The 26,433-nt window shown below is 41.0% G+C and overlaps 1 protein-coding gene across 1 annotated transcript in view; it reads right to left on the bottom strand.

Annotated features, from left to right (window-relative positions):
• Positions 1-94: 94 nt before the first annotated feature.
• LOC142080854 (uncharacterized) overlaps positions 95-26,433 on the bottom strand; it is a 59,010-nt gene continuing 32,671 nt past the window's right edge. Inside the window, exons 9-12 of the mRNA XM_075146957.1 lie at positions 10,140-10,205; positions 8,115-8,213; positions 2,313-2,406; positions 95-797 (exon numbers count right to left, since the gene is read on the bottom strand). Of these exons, the coding sequence (XP_075003058.1) occupies positions 2,330-2,406; positions 8,115-8,213; positions 10,140-10,205 (242 nt within the window). The 3' untranslated portion in view covers positions 95-797; positions 2,313-2,329. The remainder of the gene's footprint in view (positions 798-2,312; positions 2,407-8,114; positions 8,214-10,139; positions 10,206-26,433) is intronic.

Raw genomic sequence — 26,433 nt, forward strand, 5'->3', positions numbered from 1 at the left:
AGCAAAACCTGCAAGAAAATATATTTACAAAATGTGAACTCACACACGAGACAAATCTTTTCACATGGAAGAGTCCTTCTTTGAGGAGGAAACGCTTTTTATTTTTCAATGCAGAAGGTCAGTGTTACTAGAAAATAAATAACATGAAAGAGGCGGAAGAGAACAAGGGAAATTGCTCTGCAGAAGAAAAACAAAGAACAGCAGTCACAAACTTCTCGTGAACTCCTGAACTACCAAGTTAACCAAGGTAATCTATTGCTATCCTCCATATTTCTGGTCCGGCCCCATCTTTCATTTCTCTGGCCTCGTTGCTGTAACTTTCATACATTTGTAAGGGTGAACCATGTATTAGCACAGTGAATATGATCTCTGAGCTTCCAGTGGGGTACTCAAACTGGTACACATCAGTCTCAATCCAAGCATTTCTTCAGATTATACAAGTGCAACAGCAGTGTCTTGTATTAAAATTGTTGCCTCTGTTTTTATTTGACAGCATGATTGCATTTACATTTGGGGGAAAGCCTGTACAAAGGGATGGCTTTTGAGCTTGGCTCCTGTATGCGCTCTTAGCTCCTAACATGGTGAAATTAACAGCTATTTTTATTTCATCTGGCAGGGAGTTTTGCAGTCAATGTAGGATTGCATCTCCTGTGACCACAGGGTTTCTCAGATTTCCCAACAGCTTAATTGCTCTATGCTACGTGAGGTTGCATTTTCTGAGAGAGAAGGAGCTATCTCATACAGCCAGAGCTCTGTAAACCAGCCAGCAGTCTTGAAACGCAGTCTTTGTTCAGTGCCTAGTAAGAAACGAAAACTAGTAAAGTTTCATTGGATAAAGAACCATAACCAAATAAAGAGTTTATGCTTAAAAATTACTATCAGTCTGATAAACTAATGAAGCAAAAGGAAGTTTAAAACAAAAACTAAAATTTTCAGTGAAAACTTGACTGTGATGGAATGATTTAAGTATTTTCAGTATCTTCAGTGCGCACATTAAAATTCCATAACCCTTTGATTTCTAGAAGGGGAAAAAGGGGAAAGGGAAAAAAGAAAAAGACAACCAAGTGAGTTGGTTGTCTGGACAATCAATGAAACCTGGACAATCAATGAAAACAAATACTTGGTTTGTTTTTACTTTCCTCTCTTCCTGAATGAATTAATGAAACTATTGAACTTTGGCCTCTTTTTCAGGCTAAAGCAGCAAGGAGACTGGCTGACTTAATATCCCCCACAGCCCACAGCAATGCTGATGGAAGATTTTAATGTGAGAACACTGTGTGCTCGTTTGGCATTGCATTCCCTAGAGGGAATATGGTAGACAGTGTATAGATTAGATTTAGCTAGAATTGGACATTAAGAAACACATTCTTGGTGCCTTGATAGTAAAGATCAAGACAGGTCACTCTATATTTGGTTTCCTTTGTAGGTTTATAATGCCTTTGCCTTTCCCATTCCTTTTTTTCTTTTTATGGCATAATTGTTGCATAGCAGACAACCATTTTGTTTTTCTCAGTGATGCTAGTTAGACAATAGGAAACTTGTGTCAAGAAAATAATCAGGATTCTCTGACGCAGTCTCGAAGTCCTTTCAGCATGCCTTATAATTGATTTCAAGTGTCTGATGAAAAGTCAGGCCCTGTGACACAATTTTTCTTTGGCTTCAAAATCAGATGAAGAAAAATTCCTGCCATAGGAAAATAAAAACTTCAGGTCTGAAATGAGAGTTTTCTTGGATTTTCTTTTTGTACATGAAATGCCACTATTCAGAGGTAACCTCAGCATTGCACCAGCTAATAATAACACAAGGATAGTGATCTGCAGCCACTCTTTTGCAGACAATAAAAAGGCTCACTTTTAAAATGCAGTGCCAACAACAGTTTCAGGTCATTTCCCAACTGGCTTTTCCTGTCTGGTATGCCTTTCAGAGTTTTGGCTCTGTTGACACTGCAGGTTAAATGAAACAAAAAATCCAAACAGAAGCCACAAAACTCAGCAACTCAGCCTTTTTGATCTACCTAAGTGTTTTTAAGCCTGCTCATCACCATGGGATCCAAGTGCCCTTTTTCACATTTCAGTGTTTCCAAAAGGGTCAAGCCATGGTAAGACCATAATGCTTGAGTGGTTGTTGCAAGAAAAGATTGCTTTAGAGGAGAAACAAGCCCTCTTCTCCAGAAATAAATCTGAACAGGACAAATTAAAGGTGGAATAGGACAGAAAGGAAAGGGCTGTTTTTCCTTGGCAAAAGGATTAGTAGAGTTGGCAGCATATGGAAGCAGAGTTGTAAAGAGTCGGAAGAAAACGCTTTCCTCTAACCTTCAAGAGCAAAGAGGTCACAGTTCTTTCAAAGGGCTTCCTTTGGGATAATGTGAATATGGACCGTCCCATACTTCACGGATTGAATAACCATCTGAAAGTACAATAATTTGAGATAAACTGAGATTAGTTTCTTGCATTGACATCTGCTTGGAAAATAACATGGAAAATCTCGTGCAAGGGTCATTTGGCTTGCTATGTTAATGATAATACTGCCAACATCCAGTACCAAAACAATGAGTAATTTGTAAAGATTTGTCATATTACATCCTGCTTAATAAATTCAAAGGTTTGAACATGACAGCATATTGTAATGTAGTAACATAATATTGTAAATTAGCAGAGCCAGATTCAACCCATAAGCAGACCCAACATTGATTTCAATATACATGCTTACTGCAAGCTGAATGAATAATCTGAATACATACTTGGCTGAATACATCCTAACCCCACTATATATGCAATGAAAAAAAATTGTGCTGCTTCTTTCCAGTTATTTTATGTAGTCATGTAATAAATGTACTTTTTCATACATATTTGCGTCTATATTTTGGCAATGAGAAAAGTATACATTTAAATGCAAGATAATTGGTCTTTGAAGACCTGGCTGGCATGTTTTAGTTAGCATAAGTTAACAGAAGCACAGGCAAGGCATTCATTCAAAACAGGCACAGTAACTTTGGGATGAACGGAAAGTAGTCAAATGAAAGATAAGACCTGCTTGAGTAACCCAATGTAGCCAAATAATAATGGAGAGTACAAACTGGTCAAGGGGACAATGGAAAGAGGGACAGGATAACCCAGTATCAACTATGGCACATAGTTGCCATAGGGGAGAGGCAAGTTAGTACCAATTTCTTGATTCCCTCCAGCAAACTCATCACCCAAATAGACTGATCACCCACTAGAGTGCCTAAAAAAACATCTCTCTGTCCATCTTACACTGTTACTCAAGGAGCCAAATGAACACCCAGAATAAAAACCCTGATTTTGGGAGTCCCATTGGCAAGATTTTTATCATATATCTTCCCAGAAAGAGGGAAGTTTTCCATCACCAGAGATAAGTCATGGCATTTCTGCTGGGACAGGCTAACCCTCCTACAGAACACCTGATGAGACTGTGGTCAGAGCAGGAACTCATCTGGAAGGACCGCGAACTGGGCATAACGCTCGACAATCCCTATGCTTCCACAAGATCTAAATGGAGAGACACAAAAGAAATGGACATAGACTAACAATTCCCGTTCTTGCTCCAAAACTGGGTTAATTTGCTGTGTGAAGAGTGAAAGTTTCCTCTAATAACAGAGTTCCTCTCTCAGTAGCAAATGGGGGACAAGTGACCCAATGCTATTTTGCTATCCAAGACCCAAGCATGCCTCTTCAGCCAGATACAGAGAGCTGGTGGAGGCAGAGGGGGAAGCAGGGCAGTGTGGAGAGATGGTTCGCTAATCCTGTCAGGAGAAAAAGTGTTTCATGTCACTCAACAGCATCTCCACAGGGCAGTTACAGGAGGAGCGCTGACAGCCTCTGAAAGGAATCGTATCCAGTCGTCCTCCAGCAGGAAGAGGTTGCCTTTGACACAAAGCTTATAGGGTGGTTGAGATGAAAGTGGGGGGAAGGGACCTCTGGGCTCCATGTAGGACTTCGCCTTCCTCTGCCCCGCAAGGAGACGGAAGAGGAATGCATTAGCAGCCCCGACTGCTTTCAGCTAGCCTGTCCTTTCTGACCCCTTTGCCAAGCAGTATCTCTCTCGTTCCCCGCCTTTCAAAATTTAAACTTGTTAATCCTGCTGCCAAAAATAAAGACAGAAATAACATCAGGGTGGAAAGCAATTTTAACATAAGGAAGAGCTGCAGAGACAGACCGGGGATTCTTGCCACATGACACTGAGTACATACCATACTACAGCACATGCTGATAAGTACATTTTGCAACCAATTTTACAGATTTGTCCTGCTTTTCTTTAGAACACGTTTAGTAAGGTTCTTTCAATCACTGGTGCCCTTGAATGATTTTCAGCAGTACAAGCAGTAAATAAGTGTAGACAAAGAGGTGAAACTTCTACAGAAGGGATGAAGTCAGCCAAGACATCAACAGGGTTAAATAAGAATGCACTTAAATCATATAATAAATGTCTGTATTGGAGCAGAGTTACCATCTCCAATGCACAAATCAGAAAGCATACAAAATGAATATCATTTACGTTCTACCTAAGAGCAACTCCTTACTGAGTTGGGATTCACCATTCCCGCACCACGCCGGAGCATTCCGAGGGACAGGGCATTCACCTGTGACCAGGGACCTAAATCCTCCTCCCAGAAGACACTTTAGAGTCATGTTTTTAAAGCACATAGGTGTCTAGGCTTACAGATAGGTATCTGGATTTTTACACAAGGTATTCCTAACTTTCTAGGAGGCTTATACAGCGTTTTTACTGCAGCACACTGCCTACTTTCTGCCATTTCCTCTGTGGCAGCAGCCACACATCCCTCTCAGAGACCCTTGTCCTTCTCTTCTAGGCCCTCAGCACCCCTTTAAAGAGGCAATAATTCTTGCCTCAAAAAGCAAATTAAAACTGCTTTTTTCTGATACTGAATGACAACGCAGAGAGCAGCCCCTTGCCCATTGGTGGGGAATAAAATTCAGAGGTCTGGCTGTTCCTTTGCTTCAATTGTACTTCAACATCACATTTTCCCCCCTTTGGTGGATTAAAGATGAAAGGCTTTACAGGAGACATGTCTGTTACAGTAATGTAAACAATAAATAACAATAGGAAAGTGAAAGAAAGACTGATTTATTGAAGGCTATTCACTTCTATAAAGTAAATAACTGAACTTTCAATTTAAGTGGACATTTTTACTGCCAAATAAATCTCCTTGCACAGATATGAGAGGAGCAAAGACTTCATGTAGTACACAGAAAAGGAAAAGTTAGAGAAATTCAGATAATGCAAGTGAGCGCACAGGGCCAGACTCCTGATGGATGCTGCTGTTTTACACCAACCTAGGATTGTTTATATATTCATCTGCCATTGAATGATAATATTATACACTAAGATATAGCAGAAATAAAGAAATCGCTTTTGAGTAAACGAAAAAATAGCTATATGACTATTCAGCAGCCTTCACATCATGAAAACTCCAAAGAAGTTGATATTTGTTTTGCCCAAATAAGGACTACCAAGACTTTTGAAGTAAGCACCTAAAGTTAGGCACTGCATCTATTTTTATGCTTCTAAATGTCCTGCTCTGAAAAACATTTGAGTACCCAGCAGTTCCGCTGGACCACAAAGAGAAGTGGCATTTTTCAGTACTGGACCACTTATCTTCCTTTGCAGATTCTGATGGAGATGGGTCTGTGGACTGATACGCACATCCAGAACCAGAGTTCAGGTATGTTCAGTATTGGCCACTACTTGCCTCGTTGTAGTAGTTGTCCTAATGCACCAGAGGCCAAATTATTGTTACTGTACAGAGAGCTCCGCTGTAAATGAGAATGGACTGATAGATCTGACAGACCACCATAAGAACAATATTTGCACCTGGCTTATTACCTGAATCAGTCGCTATATTTGGACCCATCGAGTTTCTAGTGATGAAGACAGTGACCTGAATTTCTTACCACTTCTGAGAAATGTTCAGGGCAAAACCTGGGGTCTTCTCCTCAATATTCTTTGCTGATTTCTGCTCTGCAGCTTCTGTACGGTGCAGCGGTAGTAATAACACCATTTCCCCAGTCTGCATGGATTCTTTCAACAACCTAGAGAAAGGGAATTTAAAATCTACCCTCATGAATTTTCAGCAGCTCCACTCTCTCTAACTGTCCTTTTCCAATGAACCAAATCATTTCTTTTTGATCTCATTTCCCACAAAGACAAGGAACAGTTGACACTCCCTGAAGTAACATAACAGATATGGGTACACCTAAAACATAGGAACTCAGGAGTGATTTGGAAAGTTTTATGTATGTGAAATAATTGAATTCACACACCAGTGACTTTTGTCTCAAAGGATGGCTGCACAAAATGCTAAGTATGATTCCTAAGTGGTGAGATACCACTGCACTTATTAGATTTCCATCTGATCTGATGGACAGTCTTAACAATTTTACGGAATGTGTTATATCCCTCTGGCTTAGAGTGAACTTTGGCAGGTCGCAATTTTAAAGCTCCAAAACTTGAATTTGCGGAACAGATTTGCAAATCTAAAAACTTTTTTGGATGAACAAAACAAAAGAATAAGACAACAATGGAAGAGAGGGTTAGGGAGAGCAAAGAAATACATGCTGCAGTTTTTTATATTTGTTTTACTGATTTACTTAATTTTATTTTCAGTTAGTTTAAACACCTACCTCTGAGGCTTATTCTATTTGTTTCCCTAAAAATTAGTAGTCCTTACTTTAACAGTGAAGAGCTAGTTAGGATTATTCATTATTCAGGTACAAATACAATGGATCTTTCAAAATATATAGTAGACTTTTTTTATTCTTGGCTGATCTATTTCAAGATCTTTCCCTGTTTTGTGACCACATACAATAAACCCACATTTCTGTAGCCAAATCAAGCGGATTGTGAACTTTTCTCTAGACTTGGAGCGGGCTTTGAAGTCAGAGAGCTAGAGTGATGAAATTAAAATGCAATAGGACATTAGTTCACTGAGTTCATGTACCAGCAAAAATCTGTTTTAAGATTTGAAACTGAAGTTAAAAGCACAATAAAGATACAAATTCCTGTTAATCTGAAACTTTTTCTTTCTCACCTTGTCATAAAAGCCCTTTGTGCCTGTAACCACAGTCCCTTATCTATCTTCCAGACTCTGCCAAAAGGAAGCTGACACCTCATCAGAAGATATCTAGGGAGAATGGTACTGCTTGAATCCTGCCTCTATCTTCAGAACGATATTTTAGTCTTCAAGGGATGGCAAAGGATTTCCACAGGCAGATGGATCAGCAGAAAATGTAACCGAACAGCTCATAAACAACATGTCCTCCTCATAACCAGCTAGTTGGTTTTCTGTTTCATGTTCTTACTTTTAAGAATTCAGCTGTGACTGTATCTTTGCCTAATACCTGTGAATTTCATTTCCCTAGTTCTGCCCTGGAATTAGAACTGATTTAATAATTATTGTAAATGAAGATAGGTCTTCCCTTCACTGCCAATATTAGTCTGGTTTTGCTGTGGTAGTTGCATAAGTTTACAGTATTAAAAGTTAGCTATTAGCTATCCCACTTAGCAGAAGCTAAGCACTATAGTTTTTCTAAGAGATCGAAGTAGGCAAAGTCAGTCACTGCTGACTGCAAGAGAGTTAAGCCTACTTAGCTACCGTGTGGTAGAAATCCGTAATGCCTGTAGGACCTTGCAGGGTAAGGCTTAGCAGGCACCAGTTACTCTGCAGTAAAAAAAATACCCTTTTGCAGTAAAAACATATACATAGCCACTTCTTTCCTGCTTTCCTATTCTTTAGCTATATTTCTTTTTTCCACATGTTTACATAGCATTTCTGCAAAAGAAATCTTGGGACTTCTAAGCATTTTGCTCAGTCATTGGCTTTGATTACTTGTTATATCCAAGTGCAACTTTTCATTGATGTCTCTTTACTACAGTTTTTGATCCAAGATAAACAGTTCAGCAGGAGCATAGGTAACAATGAATATAGGATAATGGAAAATGAATGACAGATAATAATGATCTTTATTCAAGAACATCTTTTATTGTGCGTGGCACAGTCATTAAAAATAACATTCTCCGAAATACTCAGGAAAAATGAGATTTGGAGTTAGCAAACCATTTAAGCATGTGCTTACCTTTAAGTCTGTAGAAAGTCTTACAAATGTTAACTGGAGTAGTCATGTGCCTGGAGTTAAGCATGCTTAGAAATACTTCACTGGACTTAGAGCCAAAACCTGTTTGCATTATGGTTTGGGAATAGCAAAGGACAGAGAACAAAAGGAACAGTTATTCAGAATTTGGACAAATAGCTGTAAATACATTTTTTTGTGTTATTAAGCCAATATTGGCTCTGCTCAGAGCGCACTGACTGAACACACAGTCCTAATAATCACAGCTGAAAAACACAGACCATGGACGTTTATTGATTTAGACAAGATCACTCCTCACAGGAGAGCGAGCCTCTAGTTTTACAGACCTTTTAATTCCCTGTACACCATTCCTTTCCCTTTTACAAATCTCCTGCTGTGAAACTCTAATGCACTCTTGAGACACCAGAAATCATGGAACTAACTCTGTAAATTGTCCATCAGCCAAAAGAGGAAGCAACTCCAAAGACCAAGGAGTTTAGTTGTTCTTATCCATGCTATGTTTTTGTCCAAGACATAAAGCAACAGAGCCACCACATACCCGCAGAAACTGAAATGCTATTGCAATAGAGATAATAGCTGCATATCGTTGTTGTTTCTGTTGGTATTATTCTTTAGCCACCTCCCACCCCCCCAAAAAGGTACCTAATATCTGGTGTGTCCACTGGCCAAAAACATCATTTCTTATTTTAAGCAAATCCAACATTCCATGCAAATGGAAGTAATTTCTGCAGTACAAAAAGTCCTTTCAGAAAATGCTGAACTGATTAGTATTATGGAAAAGTGGAACTAATTACTATAGTGATATAACAAAAAAACAAAGCTAGAAATTAAAGCCATCCAATTCTTGCAGAAAATGATGGCGTATTTCCCACATACGCAGTCTTTATGCACACTCATTAAAAGGTATAAGCAAGATAATCATACATCCCCTATCTAACCCATAAACACATGGCTCTCTGCAAACCCTTAAGGACCAGGAGCGTATCAAAAGCCTGTACAAAGTGTTCACGCCTAGGCTTGCTTGCTCTTCAGGAACTCACCAAAAGGGCTAGTTTACTCCCTAAAAATGAGGTTTGCCAGCACAAGCCTTATCTATCAGTCAAGCCCCATGCGAGCCTGAGGCAGAGACCTTTTGCTGGCCCTTCACTCCATGGTAAATTTCACCTTTGGAAAATAGAGGCCATGGGCTCGTCTGAACAACATGTGCCCCTTTTTTTGAAGGAAGACTGTCAAGGCCGCAGGGCCAAATCATTAACCTACTCCCCAGCAGTCCCATCTGGATGGTCTTATCTGTAGGAATTCGGTCGTTCATTTATTTTTTCAACCACCGTTTGTGACAGAGTTTCTTAAAAAGCAGGCTCGTGACTTATTATTAGCACATGGGCAGGTCAGCGCACAGGTTTATTTGCTGTTAACCAACATCCTAACATGCTGTGTTTAAAATTTCCAAAGGGACTATGAATAGGTTGTAAAAGTAGGAGGTTGAATTCCTGAAGGTAAGAGCTTATGATGGGACCACTGTCAAAGCAAGACATATTTTGCTCTGATAACCCACAAAAATTGCTGTGCAAAGACATATACTTCATACACACATGAATTCCTGACAGCTCCCTTTTTAAAGGTGCTTTGATGACCGGCCTGTAATACTTCAGCTGTGCAGCTTAGGGAACACCGAGAAAATAAGCAAGCGTTAAACTTAGAAAATGTACAATCCATTCAGAAAAGGTAAAAGAAGGGGAGAAGCTAGGGTCAGGAGAGAGGGGGGAAGGGAAAGAGGTAAGAGAAAAAGAGAATATTCCCATTAAAGCATATGCAGCACAATTCCTGCAGGCTATTAGGAAGAATAAACACTCCCATCACTTTTCTCAGGGGCAAGCCCCAAGCACAGGGATGTGACCAGTAGGACATTGGCAGGAATGCTTGGAAGGGAAGATCCCATTTTCTACCTGGGATGTCTATCAGATCCTAGGTTATTCAGAGCTTCACCAGCAGAAACACTCGCCAAAGTACCTGTGTCCCTTAATGTTGACATACGCTGTATGCACACAGCTGGACACCACACCCAGGAAATTATTCCTAGTGAAAGAAAAAAAATACAGAATCACCTCCAGAAAAGATTATCCACTTGCTTGCTTTCATCTTGTGCAGAGCACTGAAAAGTCTGGAAAGAGATAAATGTCTGTTATACAGGGATTTACACATTTCATCCAGACAATTGACTTAAATTTCAAGCATGAGGCCAGAATTGATCATTTATCAAGTTAATCTTCATGATGTATTTAGCGTCTAACCATAATACCTTCAATTGCTTCCACAGTCTGCAGAGCACTGGGCAGGGGGAGAGCACCTGTTAAGAATCAAGAACTGAAAAAGAGCTATGCAGTAGACTGAAGTTATAAATATTGGCCCTGATCCTGCCAACGCTTGGTATCCACTCAGCACCACTGTGAATGAAGCTACAACTGGCTGCCTTAGTGGTCTGATGGTTGTCTATCTGTTTTAAGCAAGGGCCACCTTCTTAGTTCATTGGGAGGCATGCAAAAGGATTAACAGCTGAGCGTGGTCCACTATTTCTATCCTAACAAAACAAAGGAGCAAATGAAGGCAACTTGATTACAGCATTAACTTAAATTGTTAAGATATCCAGCAGCTTCCTTTCACCACTAGTGCCTTGATGTTTAATCATCACTAAGAAACTTTTTGTTTGTCATTTTTCGTAATGCTCCTGCCAAAAGCAAGTATTAAAAATAATTTTAAAAAATCACAGATCAGACATCTCTCCACCCTCACATACAAGATAGCTTTTTAAATCATGAGCTCTTCCAGCCAGTTAAGAGTCAGAATCTTATTTTCTTTTTTGAACGAATGAAAGAAAGCATAATTTCTCAAGTAATACTTTGACTTCAGCAGCACTAGGTAAAACTGAAAGCTCTGATCAAAACCAAAGATTTAGTAAGTAAACATCTTTAAAGCTAAATTAATCATTTCCCACTCAAAGTTCTGCATCTTAAACTTCAAAACTAAACATTTTAAATAGGTTTTCTTTTTGTTAAACTGAAGTACAAATAATAGGGAAAACACTCAAAACTCTATGTGGTGTTTAGAATAGGTAAAGGCTATTTTGATAGACTTTTGATAGACTTTTAATAAAGTCTATACTCCTAAATCTCTTGAGCGTATTTTCAAAGTTTTGTCTGCTTTGTAAACAACCACTGTCCATTTTTAACATTTGCTTTGCCTTTCCAGCTATCCTTTCTATATATTTAATCTAATTTCATTTTCACTGAATCTTTTCCCTAGATCAGTTTAACTGTCAACAAAGTGAGCAAACTGCTAATTCTTAAAAGCAAAGGGTTCTGTCTCTGCCATCGTAAGTCTAGAAAAGTGGACCTACAGGCCAGTTTCTCGGCTGCCTGTAATCATCACACATCAATAGCTGTCACTGGAAAGGTGCTGAATTACAATACTACATGCTGGGGGGAAAAAAAGATCCCTTAGATCTCTAATTAAATCACCATCTTCTCTCCCTCTAGCTCTGACCCTTTCATTTGATGACCACTTCCAAAATCAGTGGGAGGAGGAGTATAGGGGAGACTTGTTGGGTTATTTTCCAACCCCATGTCAAGAGAGGTCATTTTTCATTCTGATTTTGTACACCACCTTGACACAACAGAATCCTGGTTAAAGAGGGTTTTCAGCATTCCTGTAATCCAGTAATTAAATTAATAGACTTGGAGGCCATTGAAGTTATTCTTTGATATCACTGTGCGAAGAGTTGGGGTGCCGTAGCTCTACGGTCACAGATCCAGAATAATACAATTATTTCCATTCCAGATTTCAAAGATCGACATTTATATACTGAACAATTGTAATGGAGTGTTTTAATTACCCAAATGAATGAGATACTCACATTCAAAATCATTGCTGCATGGATTGTCTAAACTGTACTTAGACATGACATTCTGCTTTCAGCTCAGTAAGCCCAAGTACAGATCACTAACACGTGTGAAAGTTAGAAACTGCAGAGGGACCAAACCTGTAAATTTGCATTTGTACATTTTTTAACTCTCTGGGGTTGGTTCTGGATTACCTCTGATAAAAAAAAAATAAAATAAAAAAAGGAAGCAGAAAATGATGATGTCAGAGTGAAAATTCATGCATCTGGGTAGCAGGGAAACAATGCTATTTTGTCCATTTATACTCAAGAAAGAGTTTTATTTCAAAATGAGAAAAATATATAGGATCTGTATTAATTATTAGTAATTTGAAAAACAGCAAGAAGTACAAGCTAGGCTATGCAAGGTAAATGAAAGCTACTTTGGCCTGACTTTTGCTTTCTTTTCTGAACTGCCGCTTCGCTAAGTGGCAAGCAGCAGAGGTCAGAGGCCAAACGAAAAGGATAAGCGTCAATGGGAGGCCCTGTGGTGTGACACAAGTGCATAGTAGTATATTGTCCACAGCCCATGAAGAACTTGTCAACAGCTCAGTGAGAATCCCTCAAAGGAGCGTCTACGGTTTCATTGCATCCTCCTCCCTGGAGGCGGTGGCAGATACCCAGGGAAGGAACAGCTATATAAGCAAGATGGCTCTCTAGGAGCTCTGCTGTCTTCTAGCATTTATTTTTGTTTATCAGCATAAAGATTATCAGCAGAAAAAGCTTCCAAGTAACTGGAAAGTTCTATACAAGCAAAAATTGCTAGAAACAGGTTAGACTAAAAATTAATTCCGCCTTAGAAAGCTAGCTGTGAAAAATAAATCAAATAATATTTGCTAAATTGGCTCACACTACATTAAGCCCCTGCAAAATCTTCTTGTGACATCCCAATGCCCGGTCTTTTGTTCTCCTGTGAAACCTGAACTTACCTAAGCAGCAGACCAGACTTTGAGGAACCAGAATTTCTTGCAAGGGAAATAACTAAGACATAGCGTCCTTTTCAGGAAAAATTAATTATCAAGTTATCCTCTGAAATGCAACCTCTTGCAACAGGCAAGCTCTCATTTAATTTGTTCTCAGCACTGAAGTTATCAAGGACAGCATAAAGAGCATCTACTGTTAAATGAAATCGGTCAGATTTTTCAACCCTGGTATAGAGTAAATGGAGTTGAGCAGAAAAGAATTTGTCTCACAGTTAAGAAGAATTCTTGCATTTCTAGAATAACCAGTTAAAAAGTACACAATATGCATGCACATTGCCTTTGTTCTGGTTTTATACAGCTCCTAGAACAACTGAGTAAGAGCCCAGGAAAGGGCTTTTAGGCCTAACATCATACAAGTAATAAATCATCATCCCTATCTTATTTTGAAAAGAAACCAGAGCTGAAGAATCTTGAATTGTGTCTGTAACAATACAGACAATGAAGAGATTCATCAGGGAAAGAGATCAGAAGAAATTAAACAGCATCTGTTTGCCGGATGAGGCACATCACAAAAGTGTTTGTGGGTGGACATGAAGCCAGGTTTATTCATACAGCAACAACAGGACTAATCAGAGTTAAAATATGAAGGAAAAAAAAAGTGAAAGCAAGCAACATTTTGTCCTCTTGGCAGTGGATTTTAAAGAAGCTGCAGCTTGTGTTTCTGCAGAAGAGGTAAGGAACTGGTTGGGGTTGCAAAGCACATTTTAATGAATCTCCTCTGGCTCTTAATGAATTCAAGTGTTCTATATTTTCTACCTTACTTTCAGACTCTCCCTTAATCAAAATTTTAAACACAATAAAATATGCAAGTAATGAAGATGGATCCCAGTATACTGGCCACCTAACTTCAATGCAGCAGAGAAATATTTGCCATCTGAGAGGCTGAGTCAGGTGGCTGTATTATTTTTAACCATTTGTAGTGGCCTATGGGCATTTTGTTAACTTCTCTATCACCTATATTATTCCAGATCAGCTGTGTTGAAATGAATGGGGTTATGGCAGCATGAATGGAAACACAGAGATGAACCAGACCCTTGCACTGTAAATACGATGCCATTTGTGGGTTGTAACATTACATGTTTACGTCCACTGCTCCCAAGGCCAGAAGAGCTCAGACTGTCTCACTGAGCAAAGCAAAATCTACAGCACCAAGTTTTTGGAGAAATTACTAGCCGGGAACCAAACCATAACTCACAGATATTAGAAGATGGGTTGAGCTGCTCTGAATAAAATACTGCCAAAGTTATAATAAAATAAATACATTATGATTGTTAATAACAACAGTAATGTACAGTTGTTCAATCCCCTGAGGAGTCTTAAAAGCACGGGCCGGTATCAGTCTGCCAGCCAAGCCTGACAGCATCCCACACCCTCAAGAGAAGTGCATGGACACTAGAAGCAGCATTTTCAACAGCCAACTTGAAAACAAGAGTGTCCAACCTGAATCAAGTCCCGCTATTCACCAATATCGGCACCTGCAGCTCTTGTCGATTCTAGCGGGAACTGCGACTCCTTCAGGTCTAGGAAAATTAGGGTTTCAGACCCAGCCCAAAAGCTGTCTTTGGAGCACAGGTCCTCTGCTCCAAGCAAGACATCTGCATGCTCATGTCAGAGCCGAGCAGACAACGACAAACAGGACTGACAGGCCACAATTTCTCAGTCTTGGGAGCCTGCTATAACTACGTTTACAAGTTACTGTTACAAAGACTGAAAAAAACCCTTGGTACTTTCTTCCCCACAGTTATAATGTAATCCCAGTCTTTATATGAAGCTTACCTAAAAACAGTCTGACTAGAGAACAGCTGCCTGCTGAGAGCTGCTGCCTTCAGAGAAGAGGCGCGACATGGCAAGCCGGCTTACTGGGAAGCACAGGCTAGCGCTCAGCCACGCTGCTGCTGCTACAGGAAAGCAACTTAATTTGGGTGCATGTGAAACCTGTTGTGCTCTCTGCACAAAGCCACACTTTGATCAGCTGCCTTTAGAAACCCGGAGGAAGCCTCTTTTAAACACGGTACTTGAACCTTTGGCAATAGGAAGCTTTTTGCCTTTTTGCCTGAAAGTTTCCCAGTAGGATCCAAAGGCCTGGGAAATCACAACTATACTTATCCTCGGAGGCCACATTTACTGGTGTTTGCCTTGTGAGCCCACTCCCCATTAACATCAACAGGAGATGGACATGGAAGCTGAAGACCTTAAGGGATCACTCCACGTCTGATCCCTTAACACTCGAACCCCTAATAAGAAGGGCATCTAAATTAACTCGACACAGCTTTCAAATCCCCTTTCAAAACTGACTTTGGCCCAGCTTCTCTCCTCTTCAAAGCCAAAAGTGGCTTCAGCTTGTGCAAGCGGAATCAGGCTGTTTGTCTATCCCCACAAAGATGGCAGAGGTGTCGCCTCTCCTGTAATGGAACATTTTAATGGTGTTACCTTCTCCTTACACAGGACATCATGCAGTTGGATTTTGACCTTGTCTCAGTTTCAAGTTAAGAAGTCAGGTTTATTCTTCTATTTTCCTGTAGGGGATTAATCTTTCAGAGGAGAGCATTTATTTTTAAAAAGCTAAACTTTTCTCCCTCCATCATGGTGGCACTCCATTCTCAATCTGCATCTCCCTATTACTTCAATGCTTGAGGAGCTCTTCATCCTATAGCACACCGGCATCAGCCCTAAGCATGAGCAGTCTGCTTCATATGTGGCACACGTGGGGCAATTCCCCGTGGCTGCGTGACACACCAGCACGCTATCATTTGTTACAGGTTGTGGTTCTGAACACAGCTGAAATCACTCCCTAGGATATTCAGAGTGTTAATGGAAGGAAGGAGGAAACCAGAAACTTTCTTCTGCAAATCCCACAAAGTATTCCATAGCATTTTCTTAAATGATAGAAATAGTCATTTGCAAACCTCAGCAACTGTTAAGGGATCACAACACGGAAACAATAAACTCTTCAGATTTCTTTGTGGAAAATGGACGAGAACAGTCTTTTGAACACAAGGATAATTATCTGATCTCTGAACACAGAAAGTTGGCTGACTTGAAAGAAAACCCGAACAACTTACAAGATCCTGCTAAACTTCTGCTCCTCTGTCCAACCAAGGCTATCCAGCAAAGAGCCAATCTTGCATTACTAAAGGCAACTTGACTTCGTTGGATGATGGGCACTGTAAGGAGACGCAGAAGGGAGAGCGACTAAGCAGAACAAAATTTACGTGAGTTTTATTCACAGATCTGCCAATCCCTGGACAAACATAGTGTGGGAAACCAAAATAATGCACTGAGCTCTAAAGATGAAAACCATGTTGAAAAGACTAGATGTCACTGTAAAATTAAAAGATAAACAACATCTTTCCCTTCGATGGCATCAGTACCATGTGACTCTTAATAAATTATGTGAAAACAGATTTACAGGCTCATGCCCTAAACTTATTCTTCCTTTGATAAGAAAACAGGCAAACATAATGATCTGGAGAAGAAAATAAAATCCCTAGGACTGGATCATATTCAGAATAAAAACAAAGAGGTTCTTCAAAAGCTAATCTCTCAGAAGTCTCAGTACAACATGATACTCTCTCAAGGTGCAGATTTCTCTACCTTGCTGCTTAACTATGCTTTACTATGCAGACCGTAACAATAAAGAGCATTTTTTTTAATTCAGTTAAAAGGTAACAAATTATCTTAAATGACAAAAGAAGAGAAACAAGACCCTAGAGCATGAAATTAGAAGTGGTAGGAATCGGATTCACAGACAAATACAGAGATGTCACTCTAGATATATTTGTTTTATGAAAATCTAGCATAGTGTTTTCTTTATCAGCTACTATGTCAGGCATTTCTGAATAAACATATTCGGATATCCAAAGAAACTCCTCCAATGAAAGGAAGTGAACTTTATCATTACACTGACCTGTAAACAAAGCCAACTGCCAAGGCTGTTTCAGGGAGCATCACCCTAATGAAACCGGAGCTGGCAGTCGCCTTCCTGCTGATTTCTCAAAATCCAGAATAATATGAACTGTCCCCCAGGATTTACAGACCCTTCTACCCAAAGCCTCCCCACTCACACTCTTCCACGCTGTTTTCAGCTGGACAAACCATTTCTCCTCCCCATAAAATTTGCCTGCAGAAAGGACCCCTCAGTTTATACCATCACCATAAAATGGGAAACACACCCCATTGCAAGAGGCCACCTGTGGAGTCTGAGATCTGGTCCAGTTGAAGTTGCCACCGTGGAAATACAGAAACTCTGGCTCCTGTGGATAAATGGCTATATAGGAACTCCAGTGGCAACAAACTCGCTGATTTGTGTTTAGCCAGATTGCGACTTTAGGGCTGGTAGTGAAGAGAGACGTGGGAGAGACCTGTAGATGTCTTATGTTCAAAGAAACCAAAGGAGTCTCAAGTTCGTATCCCTCTGTGGAGGGTTAACCTCCATGGCTCAGGAAGAGAGCACGAGAGTTACTCTCGCACATGAAGAGGAGATCTCTAGGCATTACACGGTGACTAGCTCGCTCTCGGTGCGTTGTCAGAAATACAGACCCAACACTTTGGGGCAGCAAGGAACCCCGTTTCTTCTGTAACTTTGGTTCATAATTTGCAGCTCCTGTATTGGAAGGGTCAAGGACTGAACCAAGACCTCTGACTCCAAATCTCCAGCTCCACCAAGATGCCACCTTTCTCCTTTTATCTTCCTGAAACCAAATCTCAGAAGAAAACACCACAACAACTACTGTTCCCTAACCACAATTAGGGAAAAGACGCAGCCCAGCATCTTTCAAATGCTCTCTTCCATCTGGTGTAACTTGACCAATGATGAAGACAGCAAGCAGGCAGTCCCACCTTCGCATGGACCACAGTCACGCCTTGCACCCTCGCGCTGACGGGAGCTTCTGCACACAGCTAGCATAAAAGCGCGGGACTCAGTTCCCTCAAGTCAGAGCCCGGCACAGACCGTGGCAGAAGAGGACGCCACAGCAGCGAGGTGCGGACTCTTTGGATCGATAGCTCCTTCCCTGCTGTGGACCCTACCCCTTCAAAATCCCTGCATAACCACAACTCTAGACAATTCAAAGAAGAGGAAGGGGAGGACTAATGCATTGCATATTTACTATACCTTTTCTGTGATATTTGGTGCTGAAATTTTGCCCACCCCTCTATCTTTTGCCTGTCAGCTATCATGTGTCACAGTTAAGGACCAGTCCAGTGCTGAGATTATTGAATGTCTTTCGACTTGGTTCTTCAGGCTTTCATTGAGTAAAGGGGTCCTGGAAGCCTCTTGAATCAAGATCTACACATTAAACACACGGTTTATTGCCTTTCCCATAGTGTTTCTTTCAACCATCCAACATTATCTCCAAAAGGCTGCAACAGGAGCTTTAAAAAAAAAAAACAAAAATATTAAATACCTGGTTCCCAGACTAGCTTCTTCCTACAAACTTCTCTGTGGAGCAATCCCAATTTCTGAATCAGTGAGGAAGACTTAGGTAGGCATATCTTGCACTCTAGAGGCATCAGGTCAAGCACATGATTGATCTTACTCCAGCTGGTCACTTTAGGCCAGTTACAAAAGTGCAAACAAAATTTACTTTAGCAAGTAAGAAATTATGGTGTTTATAGATCAGAAACATACATTTTTAACACACTCACATATTCTTCCATTGGACCTGTGGAAAACTTAAGGATATATAAAATACCTGCAGGCTGATATCCCAATAGCACACGCAGCTTCTGGTTTTTCCACATGTAGATTGTTCTTCAGGAGGTAGCCACTAAATGTTGAGTGTTCATAGTACTAAAAACTGGGTAACTGGGTGAAGGCATGAATCTAGAAATTGCTAAATTCTTTACTGTGTTCTGCTATTTATATATGTATGGGGCTACAAGGAGGAAACAGATTTTTTTTTTTTTAATGAAAGATCATTCTCTCACATTAAGTCTCTTATATGTACATGTACCAAAAAATTCTCTGTCCTGGGACACACTGATAACTGCTCTTCAACTCACCTTCAAAAGTTAAAACTGTTTTTTGACATTTTCTTATTTAACTAGTACATTTATTGGTAATAATCCCTCATTGTTCTAAGGAATTTCACAAATATTCAAACATGACTGAAAAAAAAGACTAATACCGCTTTTATTGTTTCAAAAATAAAAGTGCATACGCATGATACAAACAATATATTAAGTAATCCAGTGTAATCTGGATAATTATTTTAAATGCATACTCCGAAACCCTGAATGTGTCAGCCTACAAGTCCACTTCCTATGTTTTTCTATCTGCAAGATCTGCAAGTAATTTAGTCTTGTTTTCACAGAGCGCAAAGACATTCCATTTGTTTACACTAGAGACAAATTTTACTCAATTGACGCAATTCCATTGATTAAATAATGGCTTTCTTCCTCATTTTAGGCAATTTTGGCCTTATATCATGACATAAAAGGGGTAAGTGATTGTCACCTGTGTTCATATTATGTGACGGGCAGATTATCAGGTATGAGCCTTACTGCCTAATGACAGGACCTTTCCAAGGACTGATTTGAGTCTGAATGCTCATAACCTGTTCTGAAAACTAGGCAGATGATTAAATAAGTCAACAAAGGGTCAACTGTAGGCCAACTACAGGTGATTTAACTGGAGGGACCTCTAGTAGGTCAAGCGAAATAAAGCAGATATAATTTGTCCAACTTATGCATTAAAAACACTGGTGAAGACCAGCTTCTGTTTATTTGCCATTTTTGTGATAACCCTTCTGTAACAAGATTATTGGACATTCAGGTCCTCTTTACACTTTTTTTTTAAAGGGAAAAAGCATACAAAAGTCTGCCTATTCCTTATCAGCATGGAGTTTTGTCTTAGAATAAAATGCAGAATTAGCTGTTGCATTTGGAAGATAAGAAAATAAAATCCTTAGCAATCCTGGTAAATAGAGCACTGTTGAAATACTTTCACAACAAAAGAGGCATTTGCCCTTATGTGCTTGCACAATGCTAATCCCAAAAGCGTTAGTGTACCCATCCACAGGCTCTTCAAAACCTTAACATATAACATAATCTCATTTTCTGGTCTTAAATTCGTGTGAGATATTAGGCACCACACATCAGCCCAGGCAGAGGCAGAGGCTGCCATGGGCAACAGACCACCATTTACTGCACTTTCTTTTGAATGATCCAACATTGGCTTCTGCCAAGCCAGAGTACTGACTGTGAAAGACCTCTGCTCTGATCCAGTGTGATAACTTCAGGGTTTCATAATGTCTCACAACTCATCTAGCAACATTGCACACAAACTGAACAAGTTAAAAATGATTCTTCTTTGTCGCTGGTAGAAAAGGTACTGAATTGTGAAAAGCATTGATCTTTTCCTCTGGCTTTAGCAGGTATAGGAACAAAACCCTATACTTCAATTATTATGCATTTTCTAAAGGGAAACCAAGAACAGAATTGTTGGGTTTAGAGCATTAACAAGCTGCATCAGCAAGTCACAATCCATCAGCAAGTTACACTCAGTATATATTTATCTTGGGATATTGTATATTGGTATATGAAAGCTCCGTTCCTCAGGTCAACATGGGATGTGGAGAGGCAGTACAAGCCTTAGCACAGGAACGGCGCTGAGACGGGTGCAAGGACAGTGACGATGCTCACCTGTACATCATCTCTTCAACAACCTACCAGAAAAGGCTTTTTAAATCTCTTTTCAGTGAAGTACCAGTGACATCTAGTGGGCAGCTCTTCTACAGTAATATACCTAATGGAGCAAACCCGGGTAGCTTTCCAACTTCTTCGAGGGAGGCTACAGAGCAAGGCTCAGACAGAGAATGGAAGATTTAAATGGTAGATTTAAAAGGAAACTTTAAAGCTTTTCTAGTCCAACTCCCTGCTCTAATGCAGAACCGACTATACCTGCGTCGTTCCTAACAAACACTCGCACAAACAGGTCTTAAAAACTTTCTGTGATGGAGCCACAGCCGCACCAGCCACGCTTCCTCCCGAGCACTGCAGCAACAAGTTAGGCACCGAATTAATTGCTGCACTATAACATCCTTTCTTTCCCCCTCTTGTCCTACTCATGACAGGCTCGGGTAACAGTGAGTGCTTATAACTTACCTAGTTACCTGGATGAGCAATTGTAGCATGATATATAAATGGTCTGGACAGGTTAGTTACCTGCCTAGCAAGTCACTCGGCAACACATGCAACCTCAGCTTCTCACAAATGCATAATTTGTCCAAAACTGGGTGAAGTTTCACAGACGCAGCAAAAAAGCACATCCCTGGCAGCAGGACAATGCCCCAGCCATACTGCAATACCTTATTCCAAAGGGAAAAGCACAAACCCCCATTTCTCAATCTCATTTTCAGCAATAGTTTCAAAAATAGCCTACTCAAAGTGCTCTGCTCACACTGAAGCTTTTAACTCCAAAAGCTAAGGTTTAGCAGACGTGTGCAACAGCAGCAGGGATCTTATAAAGGACAATACTAGGCAGCTGTAGCTCTAAATACGACTTACCTGCATTTGCCTCTATATAATGTATCAGCAGCTAATCCTTTCCTAAATAACAGTGCTGAAATGATATTTCATTTCTTAAACCATGGTACAGACTTGTTAGGTTTCAGCAGTAATTCCAAACACTAAAACCATCTAAAAGCTATAAAACAACAGTAATTTATTTTCTGAATAAGATTCTACATAAGCACTTTATAGACACTCCTGAAACTTGCTTGAATAACACAAAGATTTTTTTTCTAAGCCAGTATCCAGACCTTGGCGGTTTAGGCTGCTGTGTGTGCTTCACACCACACAGCAACATCTGCTAGCAGTTAATTTGGAAAATGGGAGACTGTCACCACAAAATGTAGACCTTTTAAAATAAACACAAGAAAAATATTACCAAGCAAAAATAAAACTGCATAATAAATATAAGTGGGTGGTAGCTACACATTGGTATAGAGGGTTTTATAATAGATCAAACAAATCACCATAGTGAAACTGCCCACCACAGTGCCGCTTTCAAGAGACTGCTGCTGTTGTCAGGCTGAGATCTGGACCTCTCTCTCATCCCCCTTGCCATTTCTTCCCCTGTAAAAAAAAGTCCTAATTATCTATTTACTTTCATGGGATGGTAACATTAAAAATATAAACCTCAAAACCTAAATTTCCGAAGTACTCTGTCAGCAAGAAAAGCTCGGTCTTTCTTCTTTATGAGCTCTGGCTATAGAGGAGCAGAGAAGTACGCTCTCTCCCAACATTAGATGAAATATGGCTTAAAAGCAAAGTAGAACTCAGTTACTGGGCCTCGGTGGAAGTGTTGTTCTCGGATGGACAAAACTGCATTAAATAATGGGATCTGGAGAAAAAACAAAGTTTTTCCTTATGTCTTTATATTCCTCAGTATGAACAAAAAAAGAATAATTCTGCCATTTTCAAAAAGAAGAAAAAAAACATATAGTGAATATAGATAATTTTAAAATGTAGGGCAAAAATTCCAGTAGTCCAGGTGATATCAACTGGCAGAGGTTATTTTGTGAGCCTTGCCAAATGGGGCTTAGTAGATGTTATTGTCAGGATCATATTGAAAGAAATACCCCACTCCCGTATGCCATTAAACCTCAGTCAGGAATCACAAGCCCTCCCCTGTTTGCATTTAACTGGGAAGCCCAATGGCAAAATAAACTTTTCAGCAACCGCTATCGTTACAAGGATGGGATCTCCTGTACTGATTTTTCTCACAATGTGGTGCTCTTAGGGAGTCTTGCCCAAGTTTTCAGAAAGACTGTGGCATTTTTAGTCTGAGAGCATATTGCCTCACATGAGTCAGGCTTCTGCTTGACTCTAACCGTTCAGACCTGTTGACTGATCGCATGGGAGTCTATACCATGAATGTTTAGGGAGAAGGGTTTTGTGCAAAGCTCCCAAGAATCACACTAAAAAGAGTATATATGTTTAAAAAAAAATCAGAGCATTAAGGCTCTCAACTTGAGCACTCAGAGTGTTTTGGTGCACAAAATGACCTGGATTTGGCCAGTAGGTTTGATAAAGTTCCAGCTGAAGATAGTGGGGAAAAAAAAACTTGTATTATCATCAGTGGGGCAGAATAAAATCCCTGTTGAACATCGACACTGCTGGGGGAGATTTTCAAAAAACCCATAGAGATGAACTGCCTATTTACCATTCACGGGTTTTTACATCTCTGTTGCTTTCTTCCTCATTCTGCCTTTTTGCTGGGAAGACTGGAAGGTGCAAAGTGAATGCAGGGACAGCCGTTTTCATGGCTCCAGCACACGAATGCTGCTCTCAGCAACTCAAGTTGACTCTTGCTGATGGGCAATGCTTTCAGGTGGCTCTAGGCAGCTCCCCACAGATGGTCACCAATTCTGGGAGTCTCACCTTGGAGTGAGTCTAAACCAGATTTGTCTAGAGCGTTAATCCCTCACAAAACCAGCTGAAATTATTGGAGACTCTCAACATCCCTGTTGCAGTCTTAATCCCTTCTATCACTGATTTGGGCCATTTCGTCACCTCACAGGGGCAGAGTAAAAATGAATGCATTGGTATGAAAGTCTCAGATAACTTCATGATCAGCACTGTAGAAAAGTCCACAAAAAGAGAGAGCTTTATATATAACGGATACTTTATGGAAACATGCATGACCCAGAAGAGCTGGCAAAACCCATGGAATAATAAAGTGAGACACTGAGTAACTGTTCATTCAGTGCTGTCTGTCCTGTCCCCTGTGCCAGGCTGAGCTGCCCTCAAAGCTGCAAGCTACCTATGAGGAAAGAGGGCCTCTTCTACATGGAAACAGGCATTTCAGACAGTCTGGAGGGGAGAGCCCTGCCCAGTGAGTTCTCTGGCCCCTTGGGTCTGCCAGGAGCTACGGGAAATGGTATTCCCTACAGCAAAAAGCTGGCTTTTGTAGGCAATTGAATGTACCGCAACTGATAGTACTCAGGTCAGACGTCAAAGGAGGACTGGTGCCAGAACGGTGATATATGGCTGGCATGAAACGGCTTGGGGCGTCACCATCACCTTCCACCTGAAGATATCAAAGACACAGTCGGACATGAACAGATAACATCCACTCACACTCGGAGAAACAAGAATTTCAGTGCTTCCAAATATTTCTATCCCCAAGGTAGTCCCAATGAATTAACCCCTGTAGAACTTGTAAGTATGCAAGAATATTTGGTTATCAAGCTAGAAACAGGAAAACAGGAAAATAAGATTCTAACAAGCTTTTTCAGGTCTGCTGAGTGACCAATTTTGCTGTTTGATCTGATGAGGTATACTAGTCTAAGGTTCCTCTTCCTCCAGTATGGGGAGATCTAGCAGACACAGCTCCCTTCGCTATGGGGAGTGAAAGCTGCTACTGCCACCCTCCCTGCCTCAAGGCTGTCTCTCCATACCCCAGACAGCCCTTGACTAACCGAGTCTGGGTTAACCACGTTAGACCCACGCTGTTTCTCTGCTCCCACTCTTCTGTTGACATGAACGTAGCTACTTCTCCGTCTTCATCCTTTTGCTCTCAGGCGAGGCGAGGTCAGAGCACAACGTCCCCTCGGGCCCCGCAGCGCTGGAAATGTTTACATGCAGGAATCGCTCTCTGCTGTCAAACCAAACTGGACTAGAGCTCACTTGCCTGAGAGTTTATTTCATAGCGGTGATTTTGAAACCAGATCTGCTCACATGGGAACTGTGCTGTGTGTTGGCTGCGACTATGTCCATAATCCGTAGGAATCACAGGTTGGAAATAGCACATCATCTGACTCTGTTACTGGAGGTTCTCACTAGCCTTTTATTATTGCAATATAAAGGTAATGATACAGCCAGGCATTTAACTTCAACGACCTGACTGTAATTGTCTGAGGGGCTCAGCTCTTTCTGATTGGGCATAGACGTCTCACATCCGTACTGAGGACTGGGAGTCTTCTCACGATGGTAAACGTGAATCCCTGGTGGTTTATCTGACTTACAGGCTTTTACAGCTCGGATCTCCGTATTCCTACATTGCATTGTTTCTCCAGAAACTGCACCATTATACATTTCATAGTTGTAAGTTATCTTTCACATTTCTCTTCAGTTATTCAAAGCAGCCAATTCTCCCAAGAAGCATTTAAAGTGCTATGCTTACATAGCCTGTTTTGAAACTGGCAGGCGACGGTGAAGACACACACAAGTCAGCGTAGCTTTTGCTCACATGCTTAATTTGCTGTTCAGATTCCAGAGCTGGTTTTTACGTCTGTTGCAGGGTGTCTGTCATCACTTCTCTTCAGAAGCCCAGCAGGGTATCCCAAACAATACCAGCCTTGCAATGGGGAGGAAGGTTCCTTTCTTCCCAAGGTTTTAGTGGCAAAATCTCAAACAGAATGAAACATTGTGTGTCAGAGCCCAAACTGGAGAAAATAAAAAAAAAACAAAACCCAAACAAAAACCAGCTTTTCCACCCACCCATCTTTGCAGTGAGCCCAAACTCTCCCTGACTTATGGCAAGCACCCTGGAAAATATAAGATTTTTCCAAATTAGAAGACCATATGTCCCGACCACGGTTCCTTTTCAGAGAAAATCATAGAAAGTCCTCCTGCGTTCATAGTCTACTCCAGTGGGAACAAGAAATTCTTGTTTACCCTTTCTCCTAGGATCCTATGGGAAGAACAAACAGGGAGTGGCTTCAAGGAGGACTACGTGGTACTAAGCCCCAGACGTCACCAGCACCACTAATTTATAAGCAGATACCTTGGGATCAGTTACATTCTGCTGGTACCTGTCTTTTGTCTGCAAAGCAAAAACAAAAACCAAGTTTTTCTTGGTTTCGGAGACCCCCCTCTCTCAGCTCAGGGCATGTGCCAGTGCAGTTTTGGTGGCCTGCCCATCAGACCGCTGTTGTCCCAGCTGCTGGCCCCTCTGTTACAGTCATCCCAGGATCCCAAGAACCAGAGGGCTACAGGCACCCGTCCCCTCCACACGCAGCTGCGGGCACGGGACCAGCTGAACATCAGCTGAGCCTTCACATCAACCACTTCCCCCATTCCCTGTTTATCTGTCAGCTCCTGCTGATGGTACCTGTCCCACACAAAATGAAATAAACACTGCAGTTGTAAGAGGCCTCCGCTGCAGGGCTGACACCACGCAGGGCAGAGGACGCAGAAGCCACATGCAGGTGGCTCATCAGGCCAGGGTGCAAGCGCTCCAGCTGAGGACCGCTGCACGGCTGTGATCCCTTCTCAGAGAGCCGCCTCGCACCTTCACTGCCTGTGCTGCAGCTCTGGGAGGAAGATAAAGATAACTCCAAAAAGCTGCTCTCCTTTTCCCAGAAACCTAGCCCAGACGCATGTCCCTTCCAGGAGCTTTTTCAATCAGCTGCCCATGCTGTCCATTTAAAGTCCCCTT

This window comes from Calonectris borealis, chromosome 3, assembly GCF_964195595.1.
Source record: "Calonectris borealis chromosome 3, bCalBor7.hap1.2, whole genome shotgun sequence".
NCBI classification, from domain to species: Eukaryota; Metazoa; Chordata; class Aves; order Procellariiformes; family Procellariidae; genus Calonectris; species Calonectris borealis.